The sequence below is a fragment of the Nothobranchius furzeri genome, chromosome 9 (assembly GCF_043380555.1).
Source record: "Nothobranchius furzeri strain GRZ-AD chromosome 9, NfurGRZ-RIMD1, whole genome shotgun sequence".
Classification (NCBI taxonomy): Eukaryota; Metazoa; Chordata; class Actinopteri; order Cyprinodontiformes; family Nothobranchiidae; genus Nothobranchius; species Nothobranchius furzeri.
Window position 1 is genome coordinate 32,967,650 of NC_091749.1, and position 24,648 is coordinate 32,992,297.

The 24,648-nt window shown below is 39.9% G+C and overlaps 2 protein-coding genes across 2 annotated transcripts; one reads left to right on the forward strand and one right to left on the reverse strand.

Moving 5' to 3' along the window:
- Window positions 1-742: 742 nt before the first annotated feature.
- On the forward strand, window positions 743-12,912 carry depdc7a (DEP domain containing 7, paralog a). Its single transcript, XM_015952802.3, has 9 exons — window positions 743-851; window positions 3,537-3,999; window positions 7,162-7,292; window positions 7,374-7,566; window positions 9,291-9,511; window positions 9,631-9,773; window positions 9,844-9,969; window positions 12,373-12,451; window positions 12,545-12,912. Exons 2-9 carry the CDS (start codon window positions 3,545-3,547, stop codon window positions 12,766-12,768), a joined length of 1,572 nt encoding a protein of 523 aa, XP_015808288.3. The 5' UTR covers window positions 743-851; window positions 3,537-3,544; the 3' UTR covers window positions 12,769-12,912.
- A 908-nt stretch (window positions 12,913-13,820) lies between these two features.
- cstf3 (cleavage stimulation factor, 3' pre-RNA, subunit 3) lies at window positions 13,821-23,858 on the reverse strand. The gene is made up of 20 exons (XM_015952801.3): window positions 23,629-23,858; window positions 22,972-23,076; window positions 22,685-22,780; window positions 18,707-18,739; window positions 17,760-17,857; window positions 17,619-17,685; window positions 17,508-17,542; window positions 17,277-17,403; window positions 16,775-16,852; window positions 16,538-16,700; window positions 16,235-16,344; window positions 16,039-16,155; window positions 15,728-15,946; window positions 15,550-15,652; window positions 15,393-15,462; window positions 15,118-15,313; window positions 14,882-15,032; window positions 14,694-14,788; window positions 14,460-14,520; window positions 13,821-14,377 (listed from the first exon to the last, which is right to left on the reverse strand). Exons 1-20 carry the CDS (start codon window positions 23,653-23,655, stop codon window positions 14,178-14,180), a joined length of 2,151 nt encoding a protein of 716 aa, XP_015808287.1. The 5' UTR covers window positions 23,656-23,858; the 3' UTR covers window positions 13,821-14,177.
- Window positions 23,859-24,648: the final 790 nt, after the last annotated feature.

Genomic DNA, 24,648 nt, shown 5'->3' on the forward strand with positions numbered 1-24,648 from the left:
CAGGAACCACATTTGACCACATAGTGTCATTATTACAAATTGCACCTTTAAAGTAGGATTTGCGCAGTGAAAACAGTAAGATACATTACACAAAATGAATAAAATAAGAATAAAGATACTGACATGAGCTTCGTGTGCAAAATTTCTGAGCTTCCTCTGAGAATCCAAAGAAGGCGATTTACAGCAGCTGAACAGGAAGCATTCCCATGCTTTGCTCAGATTACCAAACCACTGATCACATGGTTTGTATAATGCACACTTAACAAAACATCATATGTGCACATTTTATTATTGTGACATGTTTAAGATGCAAACAGGAAAATAAAGAGAGCAGTTTGTTTAGATTTTTCAAACAAGGAATGTCAAAAGACTAGTAATCCAACTGGTTTGCACCGCATGCCTCGCCCTTTACACCAAAGCTCAGTCTCAGTATTTCAGTTTTCTTTTCATACAACACTGATGTTGGCATAGAAAGCGCCAGAATAGATAGAAAATAACTCAGATGCAAAGATCTGCTTCCCATGAAGCTCAGGTGTGTTTCCGGTTGGGTTAGTCAGAATTAAACAATAGAATCAAACACTTTAAGGACTTCATGTTCTAATGCGTTTTATTGTTTTAATTATAGAATAATTAATTAGAACAAGACGAAATTGGTGCGTAACTGTGCCTTTTGTTCAGGAATCAGTGGGAGTCTCATTAAAACGATGGTGGGTCGGAGACTGAATAATGTAGAGCAGTGGGAGGGCACAGTTTCGGGTTTTGACTGCAGTCAGCTGCGTGCGTCACGTTTTGACTCGAGGAGCGAGGACATGTGTGGACGGTTGTCCCCGACAGCCTCTAAGCAGCAGCAGGTAAAACTATTTACAATATTCTGGCGAAACACTGGTTTTATTTCTTAAGTTTGATTCTGTTTTCAGCTGTTTTTCTTCAGAAATCCTTTGTTTTGTCTGGTTTGGTGCCACGCAGGTTAGTTTTACGCACAGATTGAATCGACGTGATAGTTAGAAACAGTCATGAAAAAGAAGTACTCCTCCCTAAATGAAATTACAGTTATAAAATATGACATATGTTCAAAATAAATGAAAACTTGTCGTTTTTTATCAATCGTGAAAAAAATTGAAGCATTTCTTATATTTTTTACTCAAAGTTGTTACTAATAGGTTTGTTTGATAGCAGTGCATGTGCATGCGCGTGTGTGTGCCATCAGGATGTGAGAAGGACTGTGTGCCATAGGGGTAAACGGACCTCTGACTCTGTCCAGGGTGAAAACATCCCGACCTGCCGGTCTGACGAGATCACCACATTGTGATTTCGTCACCTGTGTTTCTCGTACGCACGCCAGATTGATCGTGAGCCTGCATAACAGTTCCCGTGTGTTGAGGCGGTTGAGGCAGAGCGCTGCTCCCTGTGCGATTATTTACTCCCATTGATGTGAGCAAACACACGGCGCGCTGTTGTCCTTGGCTGAAATTCCCCACGCGCCGTCTGTCTGTAGAGGTTTAATCTTTTTATTTATTTATTTTGATGATGATGATGATGATGATGAAGTCACATCAGTTCTGCAAACTGGGGCTCAGTCTCAGTCTGGCTCCAACAAGAGGTAGGGTTCAGCCCAGTACCCAGAATGGTTTTCACCCACACTTGACCTCCCACATTTTTCTCTTAACAAGCACTAATCAGTATTGATCAGATCCGGAATCATGGTGTGTCTGGTAATCCCGAGACCCCTGGTGAGATTCCCCAGATGGTCTTTCCTTGACTCTTAAGATTAATTCTGATTATCTTTGGCCAAAAACCACATAAGTCGTCTGCAATAGAGAAAAGTAGGGATTTTCACTCAGATTTGTATGATTTTTCCAACCTTTATGTCTTATTCAGTGTGCAGTCGGCCCCTTTTGCATGCAAACTGTTCCTCCTTGAACAGCTGCTGCAGTCTATTCAGTTACTTCCTTTATGCAAACCCACATTTCAGGGAAGCTTCTCTCCCCGGGACACGGATGGACACACACACACACACACACACACACACACACACACACACACACACACACACACACACACACACACACACACACACACACACACTAACATTCCTCTCATTAATCAACAGATCACACACCTTCCTTAGGAGTTCATTCAGCTGTTGTACCTTTGAAACGATGAGGACCTGCTTGCTCTATCACTTGGGTACATTTGTCTTTAAGTTTTACAGATGGCTCACTAATTACATTTGTCATTATCCGTTATCACAACACAGAGCCTGATTTAAAGCCTCTTGTCTTCAGCGAGGCTCTTAGACCTGCTTCTGAAATTTGCTGTTGGGAGATGAAAGCCTTGCTTGCGTCTCACGCGAGGCCAGCTCTGCTGTCTGTGACCGGTCTGGCTGGCGTTAGATCACACGGGACTTTGTCCAGATTCAGTGGACACGGAGCGATAAGAAGACACTGCGGGAAATCAGATAATGTTGAAAGTGTCTTCCTTCAAATCTCCTGCAGCATAACCTGTGTGTGTTACTAGGAACAAAGGTGACAAGGGCTTTTGAGAGTGTCTCGTGTCTTTTTCATTTATCAAAATCATGCATGTGGTACACAAGAGCCATTTCCGATCGTCAGTTTTAGTCTCACGTTCGTACGTAGCAACCCTGGATGGACTCTGGACACCCACACATTTTCATATGTTTTAAGAACACACAAAGGACAAGGAGTGTCTGTTGGCAAGAACCAAAACAGAGTGCAGCTCCTTGACTTTTCTAAGAATGCACTCAGACGATACAAAGAAAGTCAAACTTTAAATTGTGGGAAAACAAATCCATCTCAGAACAGATCAGTGTTTGTGGAAATTTGAGCATTGCCGTTTCAGAGATAGAGCCACGGTGTGTTGTTCTCACCTTTACCGCATCAACATGGTAAATGGTAAATGGCCTGTATTTGACATAGCTCCTTCTAGAGTCCTGAAACCCCCCAAGGCGCTTTACAACACAACCAGTCATTCACCCATTCACACACACATTCACACACTGGTGGGGATGAGCTACAATGTAGCCACAGCTGCCCTGGGGCGCACTGACAGAGGCGAGGCTGCCGAGCACTGGCGCCACCGGTCCCTCCGACCACCACCAGCAGGCAATGTGGGTTAAGTGTCTTGCCCAAGGACACAACGACAGCGACAGACTGAGCGGGGCTCAAACCTGCAACCTTCCGATTACGGGGCGAGCACTTAACTCCTGTGCCACCGTCGCCCAACATAGCTTATTATACACATTCATGTAGCGTGTGTAGTGGCCATATCACTTAAATCAGCTTTCCGTGCTCCAGTAGCGGCTGGTGTCTGTTTTTCTCCTGGAATTTTTGACTCAATGTCCTGAGAAAACATCTTGCATTATACTCACTCACCTGAGGTTTCAGGACTCGCGGTGAGGTCCTTTGAGCAACACCACCTAAAGAGTTCTCAGAACCTCCAGTTTTGTTTTAATCCAGAATTCAGATCCCCTTCCACCTCACATTCTCTCCCTTTCCATCCCCCTGTCTTTGCTCCAGAACAAGGCATGGCTGGGACACCTTTCCGGGCCACCTACATCTGGACCAGCATCATTTCTAACCTCCAGTCTCAAGTGGAGGTGAAGCACAGACGCCACAACCTGAAGTCGTACCCTGATTGTTTCCTGGGGTCAGAGGCCGTGGATGTGGTGCTGACATATATCACTCTGAACGGCTTCTTTGGGGATGCGGCGGTGCCGCGGCACAAGGCGGTCAGTCTTTGTCAGTGCCTTATGGACTCAAAGGTATTTGAGCCGGTGGGTGTTAAAGGGTTTGGAAAAGAGAAGAAGAAACCCAAATTTGAGGACAGCAGCTGCAGTTTGTACAGGTTTTTTAATCCGGAGACGACAACCTCGACAGGTGCGACTGACATCAACTCCCAGTCTACAGATATCAATGAGCGTGCCCGTGGCTCACCAAATGGGAACCAGAAGAGGTGCGACTATTCTCCATCATGTGAAAGGTATGCTCGCGCCCAATTTTTCCATCAGTTTTAATGTCCTTTGTTCTCCTTTTCCTTCATAGTGTAGAGTATCAATCATCAAGTTTTAAAAAGTCATTTATGATTCAAGGAACATGAACTTTATTCAGCGTGAGGAGGTCTCGTCTCCTGCATGAGACCTTGAGCAAAGATAATATTGCTTCCTTGATTGGTTGCACAGTCGTATATCCTTGTTTTTCTTTGGCTTCAAATTAAAAGTTAAGTTTTGTTCAGTTCTGTTCATTTTGATGAAAAACTTGACCTTAGGTACGCTACAATAGCCAGAGCTAATTCTGACTTTAGATTGGGCCTTAAATAGAACGAATCATGTCAGTATATTTATAAAATTGGAGATGTATAGATTCTAAGATATAATATTTAAAAAGTGAGTGATAAATGACAAAAAAAACTATATAGAAAACTAAAAGGAGAACAAATCCCAAAGCCTTTCTTGACATATGACATTTGGTCAATGGTCCTGTATAATGTATTTGACCCAAAAAGTTTCAATAAATGCATGAAATTCACCAAAATTTACAAGAGGGCTTACAGAAGATGGAGCAAGAGTGATATCTCTAGAAAGTGGACGTAATCAGGATTCAGAGCTTCCTCCCAGCATTATTGCCCAGATTATGGAAACTATTTGGTCCTAATGCCATTTCTGTAACGATCGGACTTGGAGACCTGGGAGGACAACCAAACACAGTAAGCGCTTTAAGTCTTTCATTTACAGAGATCTAGCGTTGCCTGAGGCTGAGGCAGGGTGGTGAGGAGGCGTAGGTCAGAGCCAATAATCTGGCGCTGGCTTGGTGTTGGTCCAGGTGTTTTATAGAGAGCGTTGCAGGTGGAGCTGATGAGGAGATCATGTGAGACAGGTGGTTTGGATGAGGTTGATGGTGAGCTGGTAGTGGTTGCTGGGGAAACGGGGCTTGGCTGGAGCAGGGGCATGACAATTTCCCTACATGTTGGACACCATGACATCCCTCTGATGTTCCTCTGATGACAAATCATGAGAAGAAATGTGGGATAGCACAAAAACATGGGTTAGCCCATACATAAAAAAGAAAGTTATTTGATTAGTAATTATCACATATCTAACAAATGAATATCAGAACACTGAAATTTTATTTCTTGATTTTTTGTTGCCCCAGACTCGGCACACCCAACAACGTCTAGCATCTTCTCCTTGAATTTATATCAAACAATCTCTTCTAGAACAACTGAGAGCTTGTCTGTAGTTTACCATATTTTACATTTTTATTTCTGGGATTTAACTTCTTGTAGACTGTTACTGCAAATTCTTGTTTAACCACTTCTAGCCTTAAAGTGTCCAGATGGAGCATCAGGATTGGTGCCTTCATCACAAACCTGCCTTATCTGATCTTAGTTGTCTACTGCCCTCTGGTGGAGGATCTACTGGTGGCAAGGCCCCATGTCTGTTTTTAATATACTCTTATTTTGGTAATTAATAAAATAAAGTGATTTTATTGTGTTGTTACACTAATATAAATACTTGCATTAAACAACTGTTGATTGTTTTTTGTATTTCAGGTTTTAAGATAGTAAAGAGTAGAATGCTTAGTGTCTCCAATAGAGATCGTCAATGGCAAAACATCAACAACAACTAGGAGATATTAAAAAATATATACAAAAAACCACCTCAGTAAATACAACTAGAGAAAAGCTTTGTGCTTGAATTTTACTCCTAAACATTAGAGAAAAAAACTCCAGAAGAACAGGTCTGGTCACATTCTCTCAGGGATCGTTACACAGGAAATTCTGTGTTTTGCAGTATAAACCAGGTCAAACAAATCACAAATATACAGTACGTGTGTTTATGACACATTAACGATAAAGTTTGCTTTTGCCAAAAATAGTGGATCGTAAAAAAGAGATGTGAGTTGAAAACAATAGTGAGGAGACTAACTGGCTTGGAAATAAAGAAAACTTATAATAAAATTAAATGTGTTGAAGACAAGGGGAACTCCACCTGCCAAAAGTGAAGTCAACACAGAAGTGCAGTTCCTCCCTCATCCACTAGGGGCTGGCTCCAGAAATGAGCCAGTTCCTATTGACTCCCATATTAAAATGCCAACTTCAAAGCAGAAATGAACATGTTTACAGCCTGGCTTAAAACATTTGTTTTAATAGGTCAAGTTTACCATCAAGACAATTCTGAGGAGGATGGATATTTTTGGTTATTCATCCATTTAGATGTAAATAAAGCTTGAAATTATGACTTATTAGGGGTGTGTCCTTTTGATAGGTGTCCAATGAGCTGTCATGGCTAGAGCCTTGCCCCTCTGCTTGCTACAGGGAAGATCTCAGTCTCGTTAAAAAGCAGCTAAAAACTCATCTGTTCAGACAGGCTTTTGCTGTTTCTATCACGAATCTCGTGATTACCATTTTTCTTTTTTCTTCCTTCATATTTTTTAATCTAAATTCTTCCTTTTCTTTAATAATTTTTGTATTTTTCCTTTTTGTGAAGCACCTCATGATTTTTCTCATGAGAGGTGCTATATAAAGAATTGTTTCTTCTTAAATGTGTTGCAGCCTAGAAAGCAGAAGGTAGCAGAGATGCTCAACCACAGTTTTCTGGGTAAAAGTGCCCGCAAACTTCCATTAGCTTCGGTTAGCTCTGGGTTAGTTTAGTTATTTAAATCGGCTCAGAGTTTAATGGGTGTCAATCATCTTCCCCCACCCTTACACCCTCTCTCAGCTCAATTTTAGTATTATTCAGGAGGGACAAGAGGCAAAACATGGCCAAGATGGCGGTTGTGGGTGCTGCCCACTGGGCTTTTTCAGCTCTTCAGAAACGTATGGGTGACAGTGCAGAGGGTCCACTTGTTAGCTATAGATATAGTCTATAGTTGAAGATAGGGATAAAAAAAACAGGAAGTGACAACCCCACAGCCATGATATATATGTAATCTTTTTGTTTGAACTGTCTTAATTCAGACTGACGGCTGTGACATCCAGTAATCTCCAGACCTGGCATGGTGCCATTGATAGAAGATTGGAGAAACAATATGCTAAACAAGCAACAAACCAAGAAAAACTCCCTTTTAAAGAAGTTTTCTAAAGTATAATTAAATTTTTAGCTTTCTTCAATCATTGCTTCTAATGGCTTCCATCACTCCTCAGGGAAGAGGTGCCGACTTATTCCACCCACTCTCCGGTGAAACGAGTCAAATTACTGGAGGACGTGTTGGAAAACCTCGACATGACCTTGACCATCACCCCTCAGTTGATAAACCTGGGCCTCTCACAGGAGTGTAAGTCATTGTCTGTGTGATGTACAGAGACAGACTCCATGTTTTCATGCTTTAAACAGATGCTTTTGTGGGGCTTTGCAGGTTTGTGTGAAGTGTGGCACCAGCAGGCCGTGTCCAGGCTGCTGCAGCTCATCGAGCTCCCTCTGTTGGAGGACTTGTTAGATGGTGAGGTTGCATCACGGCCACCTCTTCATGGATCTAGCAGCAACCCGGAGCTGTTGTACTCACCAAACTACCTTGACAGAGAAGTTCTGAAAGCATTCGGTGAAGCTCAGTAAGTCTACTATTTTTCAGAATTTTGTAAATCTGTACTTTTTTCTCATGATGAAGGGAGAAAGGTCTGTATAAATCATGAGAGCAAGTATTGTTCTGTATCAGAAGTAGAGTAATAACAGGAGAGATCATTTGTTTTAAAGGCAAAATCTTCTTTAATCAAAGACACAATTATTCCGCATGAAACAGGAATTGTTCAAAATGTAAGAATTAGAGATGCTTTGGTTCTGGTTTCAGGACTGATACAAATATTTGATTTATCCAACTACAGACATGGACAAAATTGTTGGTACCCTACTGTCGATGAAAGACAATCCCACAATGGTGACAGAAGTAACTTGAATCAGACAAAAGTAGTAATAAATAAAAATTCTATGAAATTTAACCAGTGAAAATCAGACATTGCTTTTCAATCAGGCTTCAATGGAATTATTAAAAAACAAAAATTACTCATGGAACAGTATAAAAATGATGGTACCCCTAGAAAAGACTGAAAATATGTAGGTGTAGAGTTTTGACCTCAATGATGGGTTTTAGGCTGAATTTTTATAATTTGAATAAGATGTACTAAAATGCCAAAAAGAATGACTACACCAGTTTACAGCACTATTAGGCATTCTTTTATACAGTTTATCAGCAAAAAAAACGTTGATTTAGGGGTGACTTGCTCTTTAAGTTCAAGGTATCTGAAACTTTTATTTGTAATAAAATGAATAATTAGAGTAATTCTGCCTTAAATTAACTTGGATAAATTGTATTCAATTACTTATCACCAACTGAAGCAATTTATTAGGTCAACTACAACTATTTATTTTTTTCTATTATACTGAATACTGATTGGCTCAGATCTTGCCAGCCAATTTTTAGTGCATCTCTCTATAAAGACTGCTCTTAACACTAATGAAAATGCAATAAATGCACAACTATTTAAAATTTCTAATAAAAAAAAACCAAAAGATATAATATTTAATAATTTTTTCATTTACAATAATGAACATAGTTTTTGGAAAATGTGGAAAAAATGCTGCAGAATGCCTGTTAATCTTCATGATGTTTATTTTGTTTGAAACCACAGTTATGCATTTTAATAGATATTATTTGTTATCAATCTACATTTTCTTATTTTTTTGTGTTCAGTTAGGATTTTTTGTGCATTGTCGGTGTTCGACGCTTTGGGTGGCCTTGATTAGTGGCAAATAAATATAGAAATATATAAATGGCCATTTCTTAGTTTCTGCTTTAATTATCACATTATTATTATTATTATTGTTGTAATAATAATAATAATAATAATAATAATATTAACATTATTATTATTATTATTATTATGATTAATAATAATAATAATAATAATAATACAGTGCTTTAAGAATATTTGGTAATTGCTGTAGCACAGGGCTACTTTTTATTGCAGAATCTGAACCTAAATGAAAAAATGTCCTGTTGACTCTTGGTTTGAAACAGATCCTAAATCTCATTTATCAGTCCATCTTCTCTGATGGCATTTGAGTGTCTCCACATCTCCAAATTGGTTGTATTTAAAATAATCACCCACAGTGAGATAAGTAGATTAGAAGGGGGGGAAGTACGCAGTCAAAACCACCAGCCATCTGGCCCACTCTCATCCTTTGTCCTGGTTCACTGTTTGTCTCATTTACTCACATCAAATGAAAATTCAAAAACAAACATTTGCAAATAAAATCTCTAATTTGCCTGATCCCACAGGGCTGATGAGTGGATGACGGGGGCGTTGGACTGCCTTGAGTTCCTCCCTGATGACCTGGTGGTGGAGGTCAGTCGGGGTTTGTCTAGCTGCACCCACGACCTGCTCCAGTGTAAAAAGCTGCTCTATCAGGTCCTCGTTGAGCATTACGGACAAATACAAAAACCACCCCTGCTCAACAACTGCTTTTTTGATATCTACTCCGGCATCTCGGAACTACTCGGTAAGAAACAAACCTGTCTAATTTTTGCTTCAGTGTGCCGCAATAAATTGTTTGAAAAAGGGGAAAATTTCCTGTTAACATTATTGAATTTCTTTGGTACCATTTTGATGTGTTTTTAGTGAATGGGAAGATGGAGCGTGCTCTGGAGGCGCTGCAGCTGAGCGTGAAGTTGCAGGACTCTCGCAGCAGAGAAGAGCTGAGGAGGCTCCTGAGATTCATGGTGACTGCAGCCAAACCGCAGGAGATGAAAGTGCACAAAGAGGTCGGTAACCAGCCGCGTGCATCTTGTGTTTCTGTCTGTTTGATCTCCATTCACTCTAACTTCTTCTCAGATTGAGAACAGAATAGCAGTGAAAAGGGCTTTCTCCAGCGCCATCATCTACAACAGGAGGCTGCCCAAAGGAAAGGCGGGCTTGATGGTTCTGTTCATGATGGATAACTACAGTGATCTGTTCAAAGTGAGGCAAATCCAAATGTGCTAAAGACACAAGCAATCTGGTTACTTTCATTTCTGTGTTTATTAATGCAAATGTCTGATTCTTAAATTAAAACTACATTTAGCCATTTTAAATTGTTTTAAAGTTTTAAACGTTTCAATATTGAGTTTTAATTTCCGATACCGATACACCAAAATATGTGGGGTCCCCACACCCATACAAAAATGCATCATGATAGGTGACTAACGCCACACATCTATCATGCATACCTCGACTTTAAACATATGTGGTGCTAAATAAGATGACTACTTCAATTTAAGTTAGGCCAGTTGTACCGAACAAACCAAATAATCTGAAACACTAGACCTTGATCTGTCATATTTTAGAATTTTGCATAAGAAGAGAAGTAGTTGGATAGTTTGATTAATGTTTTAAAAGTTGTGTCATTAAAAGACTAAAGACTAATACTGACAACTTTGGATTCTACATTTTAAAACCAATAACCCTAACCTTAACAAATAATATTGGACACCAATAATTATAACAGATAGCTCCCCAAATGGCCTTGGTTTGGAGAAATGGCTTTTACATACAATAGGACTGAGGTGCTAACAGCTAGTCTATGCTCAGCCAAGTTCAAAGCAGATTGCTGTTACTCTAAAGGCGTGGAACACTGAAAACATTTTATAATTATTATTTCTGATTATAATCTGTCTTGAGGTTTTCATGTAGGCTGAACATGAAAATGGTCTCCTACACCTATCTCCTGCATCAGCTTCTGATTGAAAAAAACTAGGATTTGAAAAGCCAGATGAACATCACACTGTCACTTAACATTCATGGACTTAGCCATCTTGACTCACGACAGGAAAAGCTGTTGTTGCTTTAGTGTCCAGGAAACAGCAGAGAATGTCTTGGCTAGCAGAAGCTAACTGTAACCCCAAAATTCCACTACCTCCGCTCCGCCCCCGCCTTCCGCAGGCGCTCGCTTCCGAACTCAATTTTTACTGGTACCCGCCCTACAACGGCTCCGCTCCTGTGCAGAGACCTGATGTGCGCAAACAGGCATGCGCGGGATTTTAGAGATCTTGCGATACAGTCCGAGCAATAAACGTGGAAGTTAGATCCAAACACCCGTTGTGTGGGAGAAGCATCGAAATGAACTGTTTAATCTGCCCATCATTTGTGTTGAGAGATCAGCAGTGTTTGGATCAACAAAGTGTGACTACTTTGATAGAAGAAACTGTATTTATGGCTTTTTTTTGTGCATTTAAAGTTCAACCGCCATTGATAGTTGTTAAAAGTTGTTAAACCTGTGCATATGAAACAAAAAACACTTTTTGTTTATCGATTTATTGTGAAATAACGGAAGTTGTGCTTGCTCCTTTTCCTGTTGGGCGGTTGTGATTTCTGTCCATTGACTGCGGAGTTGCTCCGGTGTCCGGCAAAAATAGAATCGATCCTATTTTTGCCGGATGGCGGAACGGCGGGCGGCGCACTGCGCCGCACGGCCGCAGTAGTGGAACAGCTCTGATTGACTACAACGGGACTGTTTTTGCTGCGGAGTTCGTGCCGGAGCGGAGGTAGTGGAATTTTGGGGTTAGCATTGGCAACTCCACTCTACCACTAGGCCAACAGCTCAGTGGCCTATAGTGTCTTCTTGACACTCAGTTATAAGGGGTTGGATTAGGGGGTTAAACTGCCAAATAGTTCCCGAGCATGGCCGTGTCTGCAGCTCACCGCTTCCCACGGGGATGGGTCAAATGCAGAGGACAATTTTCACCACACCAGTGTGTGTGACAACTATGGGACATTAATCTTTAATACAGCAGTACATCTTCAGGCTTGTGTTTGTTTGGAGATGAAACATCAACGTTGCAGAGCAAACAAAGTCAGCGATAGAGTCACGTTGCTGTTATCCAATCAGAGGTGAGATGTCCAAATATCAGGAAATAAGACTCCAAATCCTGCTGTCTCAAGCTCTTCTCTTATGTGGCATTCTGCTAGTTCCTGAAACAAGTGCATCAGAGCTTTTTTTCCTCCTTGAGTACGACTTACAAGGTATTCATTCCTAGACCATTGCAAATGTATTGATTAAACAAGTGTACCACACCTTTAAATCGTCTCTGATCTGCAAAACAGCATAGTGACTCATGAATAATTTTATAAACCTTTTTAGCATACGGTGGTCAATGGCAAGCATAAACATTGTGAGTGAAATGTAGCAATTTCAGTGCATCTGGGGTCAAGTCCAGGTCAAGTCATTTTATAACAGCAGCAATCAGTGCACAGACTAGCAGTTAGCGCATCAGTCCTGCTAGATGCAAGCTCTATTTATCCAAATCTAAGGCTATTCGGGAAGCTATTCATAACAGGTAACAGTGATGAAATGTCAAACTTACTTCAGTTTTTTCTTTTTGTCAGATTCCTCTCTCGCTGCACAAGACGGTCAGTGAGCGAATAAGAAATATTGTGAATGGGACAAATCCAGATGTGGTAACAGGTATGCAGCTGTTTATTTGAAAATCTCTCACTATGTACAGAGTTTTCCTAATTTTTTGGTCAAGTTTCATTTCCATCTTTCTATTTCCTCCAGGTATAACATACAACTTGAGAGTTGGAGCTTTGGCGTATTCAGAAAGTTCACAGAAAACCACCAAAGAAGAGATTATTTCCCTGATTCAGATGGTGCAAGAGAGCCCCAAATTTTCTGCAAAAGACAAGAAACAGCTGCTGGGACAGATATCCAAAACTCACACTGAGATTTTTGTTAAGTACTTCGGAAATAAATTATCTAATGTCAACATGTTGCTACTTTAATATTTATTACCGGTAGTTTTAAAAAACTCATGTACTGTATGTAAAAAAAAAAAATAATAATAATAAAAAAAAGATAAGAACAAATGTAGCTACTACTGAGAAAAGAATGCAATTTTTTTTTATTAAGCTTTGTAATTTAAGCTTTGGTGCAGGACACTAAAACAAAATTTAAAGAAATGTATTCTTGAGTTTATTTCCTCAAAAAGGGAAGGAAAACAGAGAGAATTTTTCATTTGGTCTTCTTTTGGTTATTAGTGGATGTGTTTTGGAGGAAATTAGTGTGTTTCATGTAGACTTATGCTCACTGTGATGCATGTTGTAGCAGTAAGTGGAAGATTGAAGCTGGAAATGTGAACGCCTGGAATACTGAGTCTTTCATCAGCCATGTTGCACCAAAGCAGATGTTTGGAGTTTTTAATTTAAGCTAAAATGTTTAGTCATGTTTTAGTGGCACGTTCAATGTTCTGTTTTAAATGAGCTTGTAATCCTCCCAACCCGCAGAGGAAATGACTTCCATGTTTTCTCCAGGTTTTAAAACGACGAACATCTTGTTTTTATTTTCATCTGTGAAGTTCGACTGGAACTTTCACGTGTGTACTCAGAAAACACATGGCATCTGGTATGTCACGAGCGTAGTTGGCTTCAACAATTTATTTATTTAAAAAATGAAGTAGCATAACTGTAAACTTTTTTAAAAAGTTTGAAATGAATTAAACTTATTTCTGTGAAATAAAAAATAAACATATTAAAGCAAGAAACCTTTCTGATGCTTGAACACATAGTTTAGCATTCGTCTTTATACTTCAGTAACGTTCAGATTTTCAATGCTGATCTGAAAAACCTGCATGTTTCTGTGTATATATTATTGTCAGAAGTACTTTACTTTCTATTTAGTTATTTTCTAGTGGGGAAAATAAAGATGGCACAACATAGCTAAAGGGCGCGCCCTGCTGGTGATTTTAAAGTCTGCAACTCATTTACTAAAAACATTCACTTGAGATTTTGAAGCCATATTACCAGTGATAAATAATAAAAAAACACACACACAATGGTTGCTTTTATCCACTTTCATTCACAGAAACTGTGTTTCCTCCAGTTATCTAAAACAAAACAAATTTCTTGCACTTTGTGGCTGAAACATAAGATCAACGGTGAGCTGGATACAGAAATCCACAATCGAGTTAAAAATGTACAGTAAACTGTTCAGTCTTCAAAAATAAAAACTGCTGACAAAACAAAAGTCACAGGAACACTTGGGTGCACACACACACTTTGAATGGTTCTGTGTGTGTGTGTGTGTGTGTGCACTCATCAGGATATCTGCAGACTGGTAGAGCAGACATGACTAACTGATCTTTAACCACCATAAGACGAGTACATTCTCGAAGGGTTTACTTTGATGTTTGAGTTCATCGAATCCTTTTCTGTTGGCGTGCACGGTAGATGTCGTGTATGGGCGGAGCCACAGCTCCTTTGTCGTCCTCCTCGTCAGAGTCAGCATTAGGCCTCTTCAGTGCCTTGGCGATAGCGTGGTTCTCCATGGCTCCGTTTCCTTCCCCACTGGCATCGGGCAGTCTGCCGGTGATCAGCTCTACAGCAGCCTCAACAGCTAAAGCAAAGTTCAGGAGGACATTTACCATTTCTGTTAAAAAAGACAATTTTCGTTGTACAGCAACAAAAAAGTGGCTCACTCTCAGGAAGTGTGCATCTCCTCAAAGTTTCCATCAGCTCATCCACTTGAACAAAAGGGCCCTACAGTCACAAAAAAAAAGCTTTCTAAGACATTTTACAACAAAAATCCTTTTAACACCATATATATATATATATATATATATATATATATCTTTCCCGTGTCCTGTCTGGCTGTGAAGCAAACACAACACCAAATATAGATTATCAGCACTCAGCTGCAGCCTGCGACTCACAGTGAAGCACATGGGTGGTGGAAGCAGCTTCATTAGAACAACAGCTGCTGGGGGGACTGGGAAAACTCCACCAGGGACAGGGTGTAGGCCTGGAGCTGCAGAGAAAAAACATCAAAGAGAAATCCATTAATGCGTCGGGTCTGTTTGGAAATAGGTGAATCTGTGATGCTCTGGAAGGGATCACGTACGAGCAAGGTGACGTGGCTGGAAGGGGATCATCTGATTGGTGTCTGGTTTGGGGTACTTGGGTTTCTGATCGATTTCATCCTTTAGTGTAGGCAAAGAGGGTGCTACCACGGTTTCTGGAAGCAGTGCTGCCAGTTTGGCACGAGACACATCCTGAGGACAATGATCAGTTCATGTCAACACAAAACTACGCTGGATCGAACCCCATGGCTGTAAACAACATGAGCAGTCTGCACACCTTGTAGCCAAGGGCTTTGAGTTCGCTGGTGGAGCAGGGATACAGGTCCATGAACTTGTACCGGTCCACAAGCAGGGCCGTTTCTTTGCCCTCGTATTCGTCTCTGAAGGCAGTGAAGCGCCGGCGCTCTACTTTGAGAATACTGGCCAGGTCTCCTATGTTGCTCTCAAACGCCAGGAACCGAGCCCAGATCTCTCTGAGGAACCAGAGGTTTGTGGATGTTAACGTGACGCTTTGGCAAAAACACACACAGCTCAACAGAAGCGTGGCCATACCCAGACTTTTCTGGTGATAAGCTTCCTGAGGTTAGAACACGCTCAAACAAAACCCGTGTGTTGTTATCCTCTGAGAAGAAAAAAGGGCACTTTTAGGGACAGACTTCATGCTTTAAGAGTCAGCAATAAAGAGATGTTCTAGAGGATTCTCCCCTACCGTTAAGGTGTGAGAGATAATCGATGTAAGCGAGTATGTACTCTGGAATGTCACCGTACTTCTTCAAACCAAGCTCAAAAATCTTAAAGGCCACAGATTTGTCCTGCAGAAGAAAGGAAGGGAATTAGAAACCAGGTAGAAAGAGTTGTTTGGAGGAGGCCGTGTGTCGTGGTCTTACTTTGCTGCAGTAGTATTCCATCAGTGCTGCAGTCACGTACACGTGGTGACGCGTGCGGGGATCCTCTCGCGCCTTCTTGAAGATGGTCCGGCCCGATTTGATGCCCTCTGCCCTCCTGGTGAATTTCATGTACTGGATGTAGACCAGCGTGGGGTCGATGTCCTCCACGGCCAGCAGTTTGTTGTAGATGCCGTGCACTTTCTCGTACTTCATGCGGCTCTGTGGAGGCACCGAGAGGAAATGAGCTGAGACGCTCTAGTGCTGCTTTTCCTCTCGACTTGTTTACGCCGAACATTAAATCACACACTTACTTCTTCATAGTCGGCAAACGCAAAATAGAGAAGCATGTTCTTTTTCAGAAGAGTCCCAATGGCACGCTCGTAGATGTTAGCTGCTTCGTCGCTGAACAGTTTAGAATTATTCATGTCCTGTTGGAAGGAAAAGTTAAATAATAATCTGGAAACGTCTTTGATCGAAGGCCATTTGATTGATATTTGATCTTCTTACTCCTTTCTCTGCCAGCAGTTTGCTGGACTGCTCCAGGTACTGGGCTGCCTCATACCAGATGTCAGGATGGTGGCCCAGCACCAGCAGGCACTGCTCATAGGCAAACATCACTGCAACACACAACAAATAAATACAATTAAATTCCAATGAATGCAAGTAGAAGCCTGGGTTAGATTGAAAAAGGAGAAAGTGTAAAATGCTGCCCCCTGGTGGTTGAATTTAAAAATGAGTTAAATATCCATATGTGTACATCCATTACCTAAAAAAGAGCTTCAACAACAAGGTTCAACTCAAACTGGTTACCTCTTTTTGTGATGAGGGTCTGGTCTTCTGTGCGTAGTGGGTTGCTTTTCTCCCACTGGATGTACTTCTTCCACATTTCCACCTGCTGGGCCTCCTGAGGAGAGTTCTGTGGCGGTACTGAAGGTGCGTTCCTGTCTAGTCCTTTCATCACCGTCTCATACTCCTGAATGTTGGGAAACAGACCTGTATGAGTTTTTAGGATGAGTAACCTGTACAGATCTTTGATGGACGTCTCACCTTTGCCACCCTCCTTGCATTCATGTAATCTCTGCTCCGATCTTCAATCATCTTTTTAGCCAAATGCACATTGATCCCCTGTGGATAAATGTAGGCAGATCAGACCGGGGATCCGTCAGTTTTTTAAACACCTGAAAATCAAAGTTTGTGAATCCAGCAGATACAGAAGCAGCAGCATGAACAAAACCGTGGTACTGCCACCACCGTGCTTCATTATACTTTTGGTTTTTTGTGGTTTCCTCTAGTTTTCTGAGAAAGATCAGCTGTTGAGCTGACCAGTGCGTTTGGTTTGGAAGACAGTGGCCTCCTCTTCAGGGCGTCTCATGCGAACCATCGTTGTTTTTCATGCTTGCATGTTTACACTGAAACTGCACGTGTTCTCAAAACAGAGCTTGGTGTTTGAGTTCCCATGTGTTTCACCAAGAAATACTGTGCAGGAATAATGAGCAAGCTAAAGGTGCTATAGGCAAAACAACAAGAGGGCGGTATTTGGGTCACTTGCCTCCTCATATTTGCTATAATCTCTCCAGAGCTGTTCAATGTTGATCATGGGGTTCACACAGCCTCTTTGGTACACTCTCCGTACTGCAGTGATGCGCTGATTCTCTGCGTATGAGCCCACGGCCTCACTAGGTAAACACACACACACACACACAAATAAATAAATCATGCATGGAATTCAAGAGTTGAGCACACTAACTTTAATGATATAAAAACTGTGGAAAACACTTACACTCCTTTAAGGAAATTAATGTAGTCCACCCAAATCTGAGAAGAAAAAACAGAGAATTGCAGGTTGGAAGATATGATTTAACATCACATAGGTACAAATTCTGATCTGTACCTGGTAGGACATAATTTCCATGCCAATCTTATCGAGAGCAAAGTCATACGCCTGGGCCATCTTCTCTCTGAGCAGAAGAGAATTAGATGTAAAATGTATCTGCATCTATAAACCTCACACCACACTGCTGCAGCTTCTTACTTGTAGCTGGGAAGTTTCCCTTTGGTCTCTCGGACATACGAGAGGTAGCATTTCCACAGGTCGATGTGTAAGACCTTCATCAGGCACCTCTGGAACAACTAATGGGGAGAACAAGAGGTTAGGATAGATCATAAAAACATTAAGCTTACATGCAGAAATACTGCAGCGACTATGAATTAAAGAATATTACACTTGCAGATAATAAATAAAATATACCAACACATTTTTAATTAAATAAAATAGAAAACTTTTGTACTCAGAAGTGGAATAGGTTGAAGCTAAAGCTAATTTATGTGTATCCTATCATGAGCTCAAACTATTGTTTCAATGTGTTTAAAATGTGTATATACACACATATATATAAATCATCACACCTGGTAGAAAAAATAAAAATGAGTTATCTCTAGTTATCAGTGCGGGGGCTGGGGGTGGTCCAAGCTTGTGGTCAGGGGGGCACCAGCCTGCCCTGGACCCTTATTTTTACCTACACGTATCTGCCTAATTTTAGGATAACAACTTTTATGTGGTACAGTTGAGTCAGGAATGGGACTAGATTTGTGTATTAATACAAATTTAAATCATCCAGATTATAGCCAGAACTAATTTCCATCTCCCATCTGTTGGCTGGTTGGTGTCAGCACAGGACCCTTTCAACTTATTTGAATCAGGTGCAGCTTTGATTTGTGGAAGCTAAAAGCTAATAGTTTATGAGCTGAACCAACACAAAAGCAGAATCTAAAATAAGTTTGACATTCAATGTTTTATTTAAAGAAACTGAAAAAAGAGGAAGAAAAAGATTTGCAGGATTTATACACCATCAATAGAATATTAGATTTACAGTAGAAACAGTACCAAAAGTGATTAAACGGGGATAAACTTCACTCAGACACATCATTCTTGTCAACAAATACGGATGTACATTGGAATCTTTTGATGATGACGCTTACCTTTTCTACTTTGTCATAGTTTTTAGCCTTGATCTGCAAATAAGAGTGTAAATGGAACATCAGCTCAAATGCTTCCTACAAATGTAATGCTCCCATGTATTCATGCACATTTAATCACCCAAACACATTCATACTCAAATATTTGAGGATCAACAAAGTGAAATTCACACAAGAATGACAAATTACTGAGAGAAAGGGGTTTTATTATTATTATTTTTTGCATTTGCGCCACACAACCCAAAAACAAACTAAAAATGTTAAAATTCTGCAAAGCTGTGTTGGGATTATTTTTTTTTTAAATCCTTAAACAGCTCCTGATGGGCATGGTATTTTGGTAATCACGGCTCGTTTTACAGCCTTTTCCAGCACACACAGGATTAACACTACACTTAGGGGGTGTGAGCTATACCACCCCTCAGAACTGGAACAGGGGAGGGGGAGTTAAGATTAGCAATTTTTGTAAGATTTTGCTGGAGTCTCTTTGCCAGTTTGCACCTTGTAAACATCCAACTTCCCAGTTTCTTTTAACACTCCACCTATTTGAACATGTCACAATTCACATTTTAAAACATCCAAGTCTTTAAAATCTTGAGATTTATATGCAAGTCTCTCAATTTAGGAAATGTTATTTCTAATCAGGCCAACAATATGAATACAACTAAGACATAAGAGTTCAGGAAAAGATAAAAAAAAGAACAACTTGAAAGACAGAAATTACTCAAGTTTGATTTGTAAAAGGAACTAAATGCACTCAGTCTTTTATCCATTTACTCTTAACGTAACACAACATATTTTAAAACTCAAAGATAGCGCTTTAACATAGATCTCAGTGATTGTTGAGTTAGAACCAGTTTTATTTGACATCAGCCTGCAGCCCTCTGCTGGCCAGATACAGAACTTAATTTTGTGGAGCGGGTAGGTGCTCTTTAGGGGGAGCTCTTTATCTGCTTTACAGCTGTTATGCTAGCAGTTAGCTTTTTTAGTTTGCTAATCGTCAATAAAAAGCACAAAAAGAAAAAGGAAGACTGCTTTTTCTGTTGGCATCATGGTGGAGCCTGGAAGTAAAAGTAAGAGAGTAATGTTTTTGGAGGTGAAGCGATGAGCTAAAATCAGAGTGAACATTGGCACGGCCTACGGTAGTTCGAGGGAGCAAAATGAAGCTACAAAGTCACAGACTGATAGTGACCTGGCTTTGTTGCTACCAGACTTATGCGTAATATTTTTACTTAGTGGTTCATTTTAAAATTAGTTGGCTCATATTTGTGTTAGCTTGTTAGCACTAGCTACAGCAGGGTTAATTACAATGGTTGTAATTCAACTTTCAACCAGTAGGGTGGAGGATCAGGAATCTCCTCAGTTACTGTAACATTGAAGGAAAGTGTGTAAACTGATGTGAGGAAACGGGAAGTAAGTGTACAGAATCATACAAAATACACTTAAAACAAGTGTTGTCCTACAAAACCACTTCCCATAATGCATCAGTGGGACTCTGTACTCTAATAACATACAAAGCTTCTGTTGTGAAACTGCTAATAAGGGACAAACAACTACAACTGTCCTATTTTTATTGGGGAGGAAAATCATTTACTTGTTCAAAAATGAAACTTATAAAGAATATCTGAATAATCTTAATTTTGGTATTGTTCTTTACATCAAATAAACTATTGTGGTTTGGTGATGATGGCAAAAGTCCCGTCACATGAAATGATTGAATGCACAAAACTAAAACAAGAGCATTAATCCCTACTTTAAAGTAAAACAGGGAGTGTTACACAATTCATAGAAAATGCTTTGAATATAGTATTTTGTAAATTTCTGGCTGGAAACAAATCCTGTAAAACATGGGAGTGTTGTCCTAATGTGCAAGTCTCCAGCCTGCATCTGCCAACAAGTGGTGGCATCTTCAGAGACTCGTGTTTAATCTGAACTGTTTCGATTTGACAATGAAGTAGGTGGAAAACTCCCTGTGTTGTTAGTCTGACATCCCCAAACAGACATGGGTATAGGGCAGGGGTATTCAATTCTGGGCCTGGAGGGCCGGTATCCAGCATGTTTTACCTTAAGTGCTGCTTCAACACACCTCATTTCAATCAGCAGGTAATTAACAGGCTTCTGCAGAGCCCGATGAGCTGCAGCACAGGCAATTCAACCACTGAATCTAGTGTGTTGGAGCAGAGAAAGCACTAAAATATGTTTACCGGCCCTCTAGGACCGGAACTGAATACCCCTGGTATAGGGGCTTGGACGTAACTCAGTTGACTTTAAACATGGAGATGAAAACCTACATGTGTAGCTCACAGTGATCGTGCAACATTTCTCTCATTCTCAGAAGAGATGAGCATTTATGATCATACTTACCAGTAAGAGGTACACTGGTACGATTACATTACTGATTAATAAAATGTTCGCAACGTGTGCGTTGCATTGAAATCGTAGGTAGAATAACACAAATACCTCCATGTTGGGTCAAATCAACTACATGCTACAATGATAAAAGTGAAACTGATGTGGCTCACATTTGGGAATTTGAAAAGGACTTGCGGTTATTTGGGAAAGATGGATAACCAGGAGTTAAAATATTCAACTAGAAGTTTAAAATGCATCTCCCATTAATGTTACGGACTTAAAAGCTCAGGACCACTAAGCATAAAATAAACAAAGCACTGGTTAATGGTTGCACTTTCACTTTTCCCTCATCAGCTACAGAATAAAACAAAACTGACACTAGTTTGCTACTTTTGGTTTTGATTTTAAAATGTAGTTTCTTATGCACCTGACGCATACATCAAGTTGCCGGTGTGTGTAATGTGCTGTATAAATAATGCTGCCTTGGCTTACTACATATTCTTTGGTTTACTTATTACCACTTTAAATTGAAAAGTGCAAAGTTGAGTTGCCTCAACAAATATACACTCTGGGTGTTTCCAGTGTGACTGAAAATCTACTCTAATCTAATGAGTTCATTTATATCTTATAAAGGCCACTTTTCACATTCTTAGATGGAGTAGGCTCATGAGATCATATCGTTTTATTATCATGAACTAATGAACATTACCTAGTTTATCTCGGAAATTGCAGACGTGCACGTGTATGTGGATTACCCTCAAAGTTGCTTAGGTGGACTGAAAGGCCTAGGAGACAACACCCACTTTATAAAACTACAATGAACTCTTTGTAGAAATAGAATAACTTTACAGAAAAGTGTTACAAAAGCATGTAACTCGCTAAACCTGAACACTTGGATCTTCTCTCCTAGCTTCTGGCAAATAACCTGCAGGCTCTATAAAAATGTAAGAAACTAAAAGTGAAACGTAGTCAGAAAAAACAAGAGTCAGGTGTGAGAAAACCAAACCATCCAGTCAATAGCTGGGTGCATGAGAGCAAAGCTTGTTCTTGGCAGCAAGACAATCATGAGTCATGTGTTTGGTAGGAAGGGGGAGAAAAGACTCAAAAAAAAAAATAAATAAAAATTAAAGCGGGCGACACAGTCGGCATCTTCCTTTATAAAGTTACCCAAAAGAAATGACACAGGAGGCAATAAATTGACACGACAAGTGAATAAAAGGCTAATGCACTCCAATACCATTAAAAGTGTTTTTAATACTGTTGCAGACCAAACATGCAACAAATGCATTTTACCCCATTTAAATATGGCGCAGAAAGATATATTTCTTTCAACCTGGAAACATAAGGATTATTGTAATGGTTATAGTGGATCTCCCCTTTAAGTGTTTAAAGGCACAGTTAGTTAATCATCTCGGCAACAGCCTCACTGCAAGGTGATTTGTCACTCTTTGTCTACGATTAGCCCAAATTCTCGAAAAGTTTCAGTTTGTCACTAATGGGTTTGCAGTTAAGATGAACTGTGACTTTAAACTTCATTTATGTAAAGACACATTTTGGTTGTGTGAAAATCACATTGTTGATCATGTTAGAATAAGTCTGTCATGCATACTGAAAGAAAAAAAGTTTCTTAACCTCTGCTTCAATGAACAGTTTCCAGAACCTGCCCGAACTTGGGAACTGTGAGACAAGTCGCTCATAGGTCTTCCTTGCTTTATCTATGGGTTGATTCTAAAGGAGGAGAATGCATTTACATTCCACACTACTTCACATAAAAAATGTCAGTAGTGTCAATCATGAGGTGGAAGGAAAAGAAATAACAAGTCTAAAACTTTGAATCGAGTCAAATTTTAACCCCAAACCCACCCACCCTCATTCCCAGTTTTCCTTAACCCCAGGAATACAACTCTGTGTCACTAAACCTGTGCTTCTCGAATCAGAATGCTCCATGCGTCAAGGTCATATGGGTTTTCTTCCAACTTCTTCTCTGCCTTCTTCACCTTCTCGGGAATATATTCTGCTGCTCCCTGCAAAATCAACACAGAAACACGGAAAGTATGGTTAATGGCGAGTATACATTTCTGATACCAGTATGATGAAACAGTACAAAAAGCAACATTTCAGGGGAGGCCAAAACAAACACCAGAAAACATCAAAACGTAACGCGCCTACCACAAATCTCGCGATAGCTACAGGCGCGGAAAAAAACCCACCTAAAAGATTTTTTTTACCACTAGCTAGCTAGATTCATCTAGCTGAAGCTAGATAAATCAGCATACAAGCTAAGATTTTAACTAGCGTTATCCACACGATAATGTTCGAGTGATCTAAGGATATCTCGACAGTTAAGTCTAGGTTTAAATGCGACAATGCTTCGGCTGATTCAAACATGGCGAACGAAGAAAAAAAAACTACAGAAAATACGTATAAACGTAACACCGTAAACAGAATACAACAGGCGGTTACTGACGTGAAATTAGCCTAAATAAACCATTTAAACCAGCAGCTGATTCGGATACATAACGTGAACTAAATCAAGACACAAAGCAGTAGCCATAAGTAGAACTGCATGTCGCTACCTGGTCGGCTGTTGCGTCCGTCGACATGGCTGGAAGAATATCTACGTAAATAATTATTTATTATCTAAGCTGTCAACCAATTAATAGCGGGAAGGAAAATCTTCATAAAAACACTAAGTAGCTGGCATAGTTTTACAGAGACCGATCACATTGCTTTTGAGCAATGAACAAATAGCTCAAAGGCTCGACTGGCTACGGTCTAAAATGGCGATGGAGGAGGACACTTCCGTTGCGACTGCAGAAGACTTCCGTCCTGACAGGATTCTTTAAAAATAAAGGTCTATTCGAATAAACAAGTATAAAATAAACATGTTTCATGGAAATTCCTTAAAACGTGCTATGTCCCATAAACTGAACACGATGACCTATCACGAGCAATGACACACACACACACACCAGCCTATGCAATTATTTTCTTTTTCTTTTAATTTTTTTACGTAAGACAAGTAGCTTAGTAACACCAATGAATTAAAATACTCCAGAAAGTAACTCAAAATGACTAAAATGACCTAAAATATCTGAAACAGAGAAGTTGCATTAAATAACGTGAGTCAGAATATGAGTTTTTTTCGCCAATAGAGGGAGACAAATAATAACGATTTACATGCCCAACCATCAGAATAGACTAAAATAGAAGATCCCAGAACAAGCATGTACATGACGTAAACAAGTATTTATTTTCTTCAAAACAAAATTGTAAACACAACTCTCTAATGTATATTTAAGAAAACTTAGCAATGGTTTATCATATCCGTTTAGTTTAACCAAGCATGAGCAATATGTTACATAGTAATATTTGTGATTTAGTCTTAGCTGACTTAATCTTGGATGAAAGTATATGTTAGGCTTGAATGAAAAACACAATCCAATTACAACAAATTTAATTTAAACACCACAGTGGCGAGCATTCCTTATTTTCCATTTCAGTGTTAGGATTTTATGAGAAGCTAAATGATCCTAATGGGCCCATATAGTTCTCTGTCTCCTTGCCAGCTGTGTTTACTCATGATAAATCAGGTT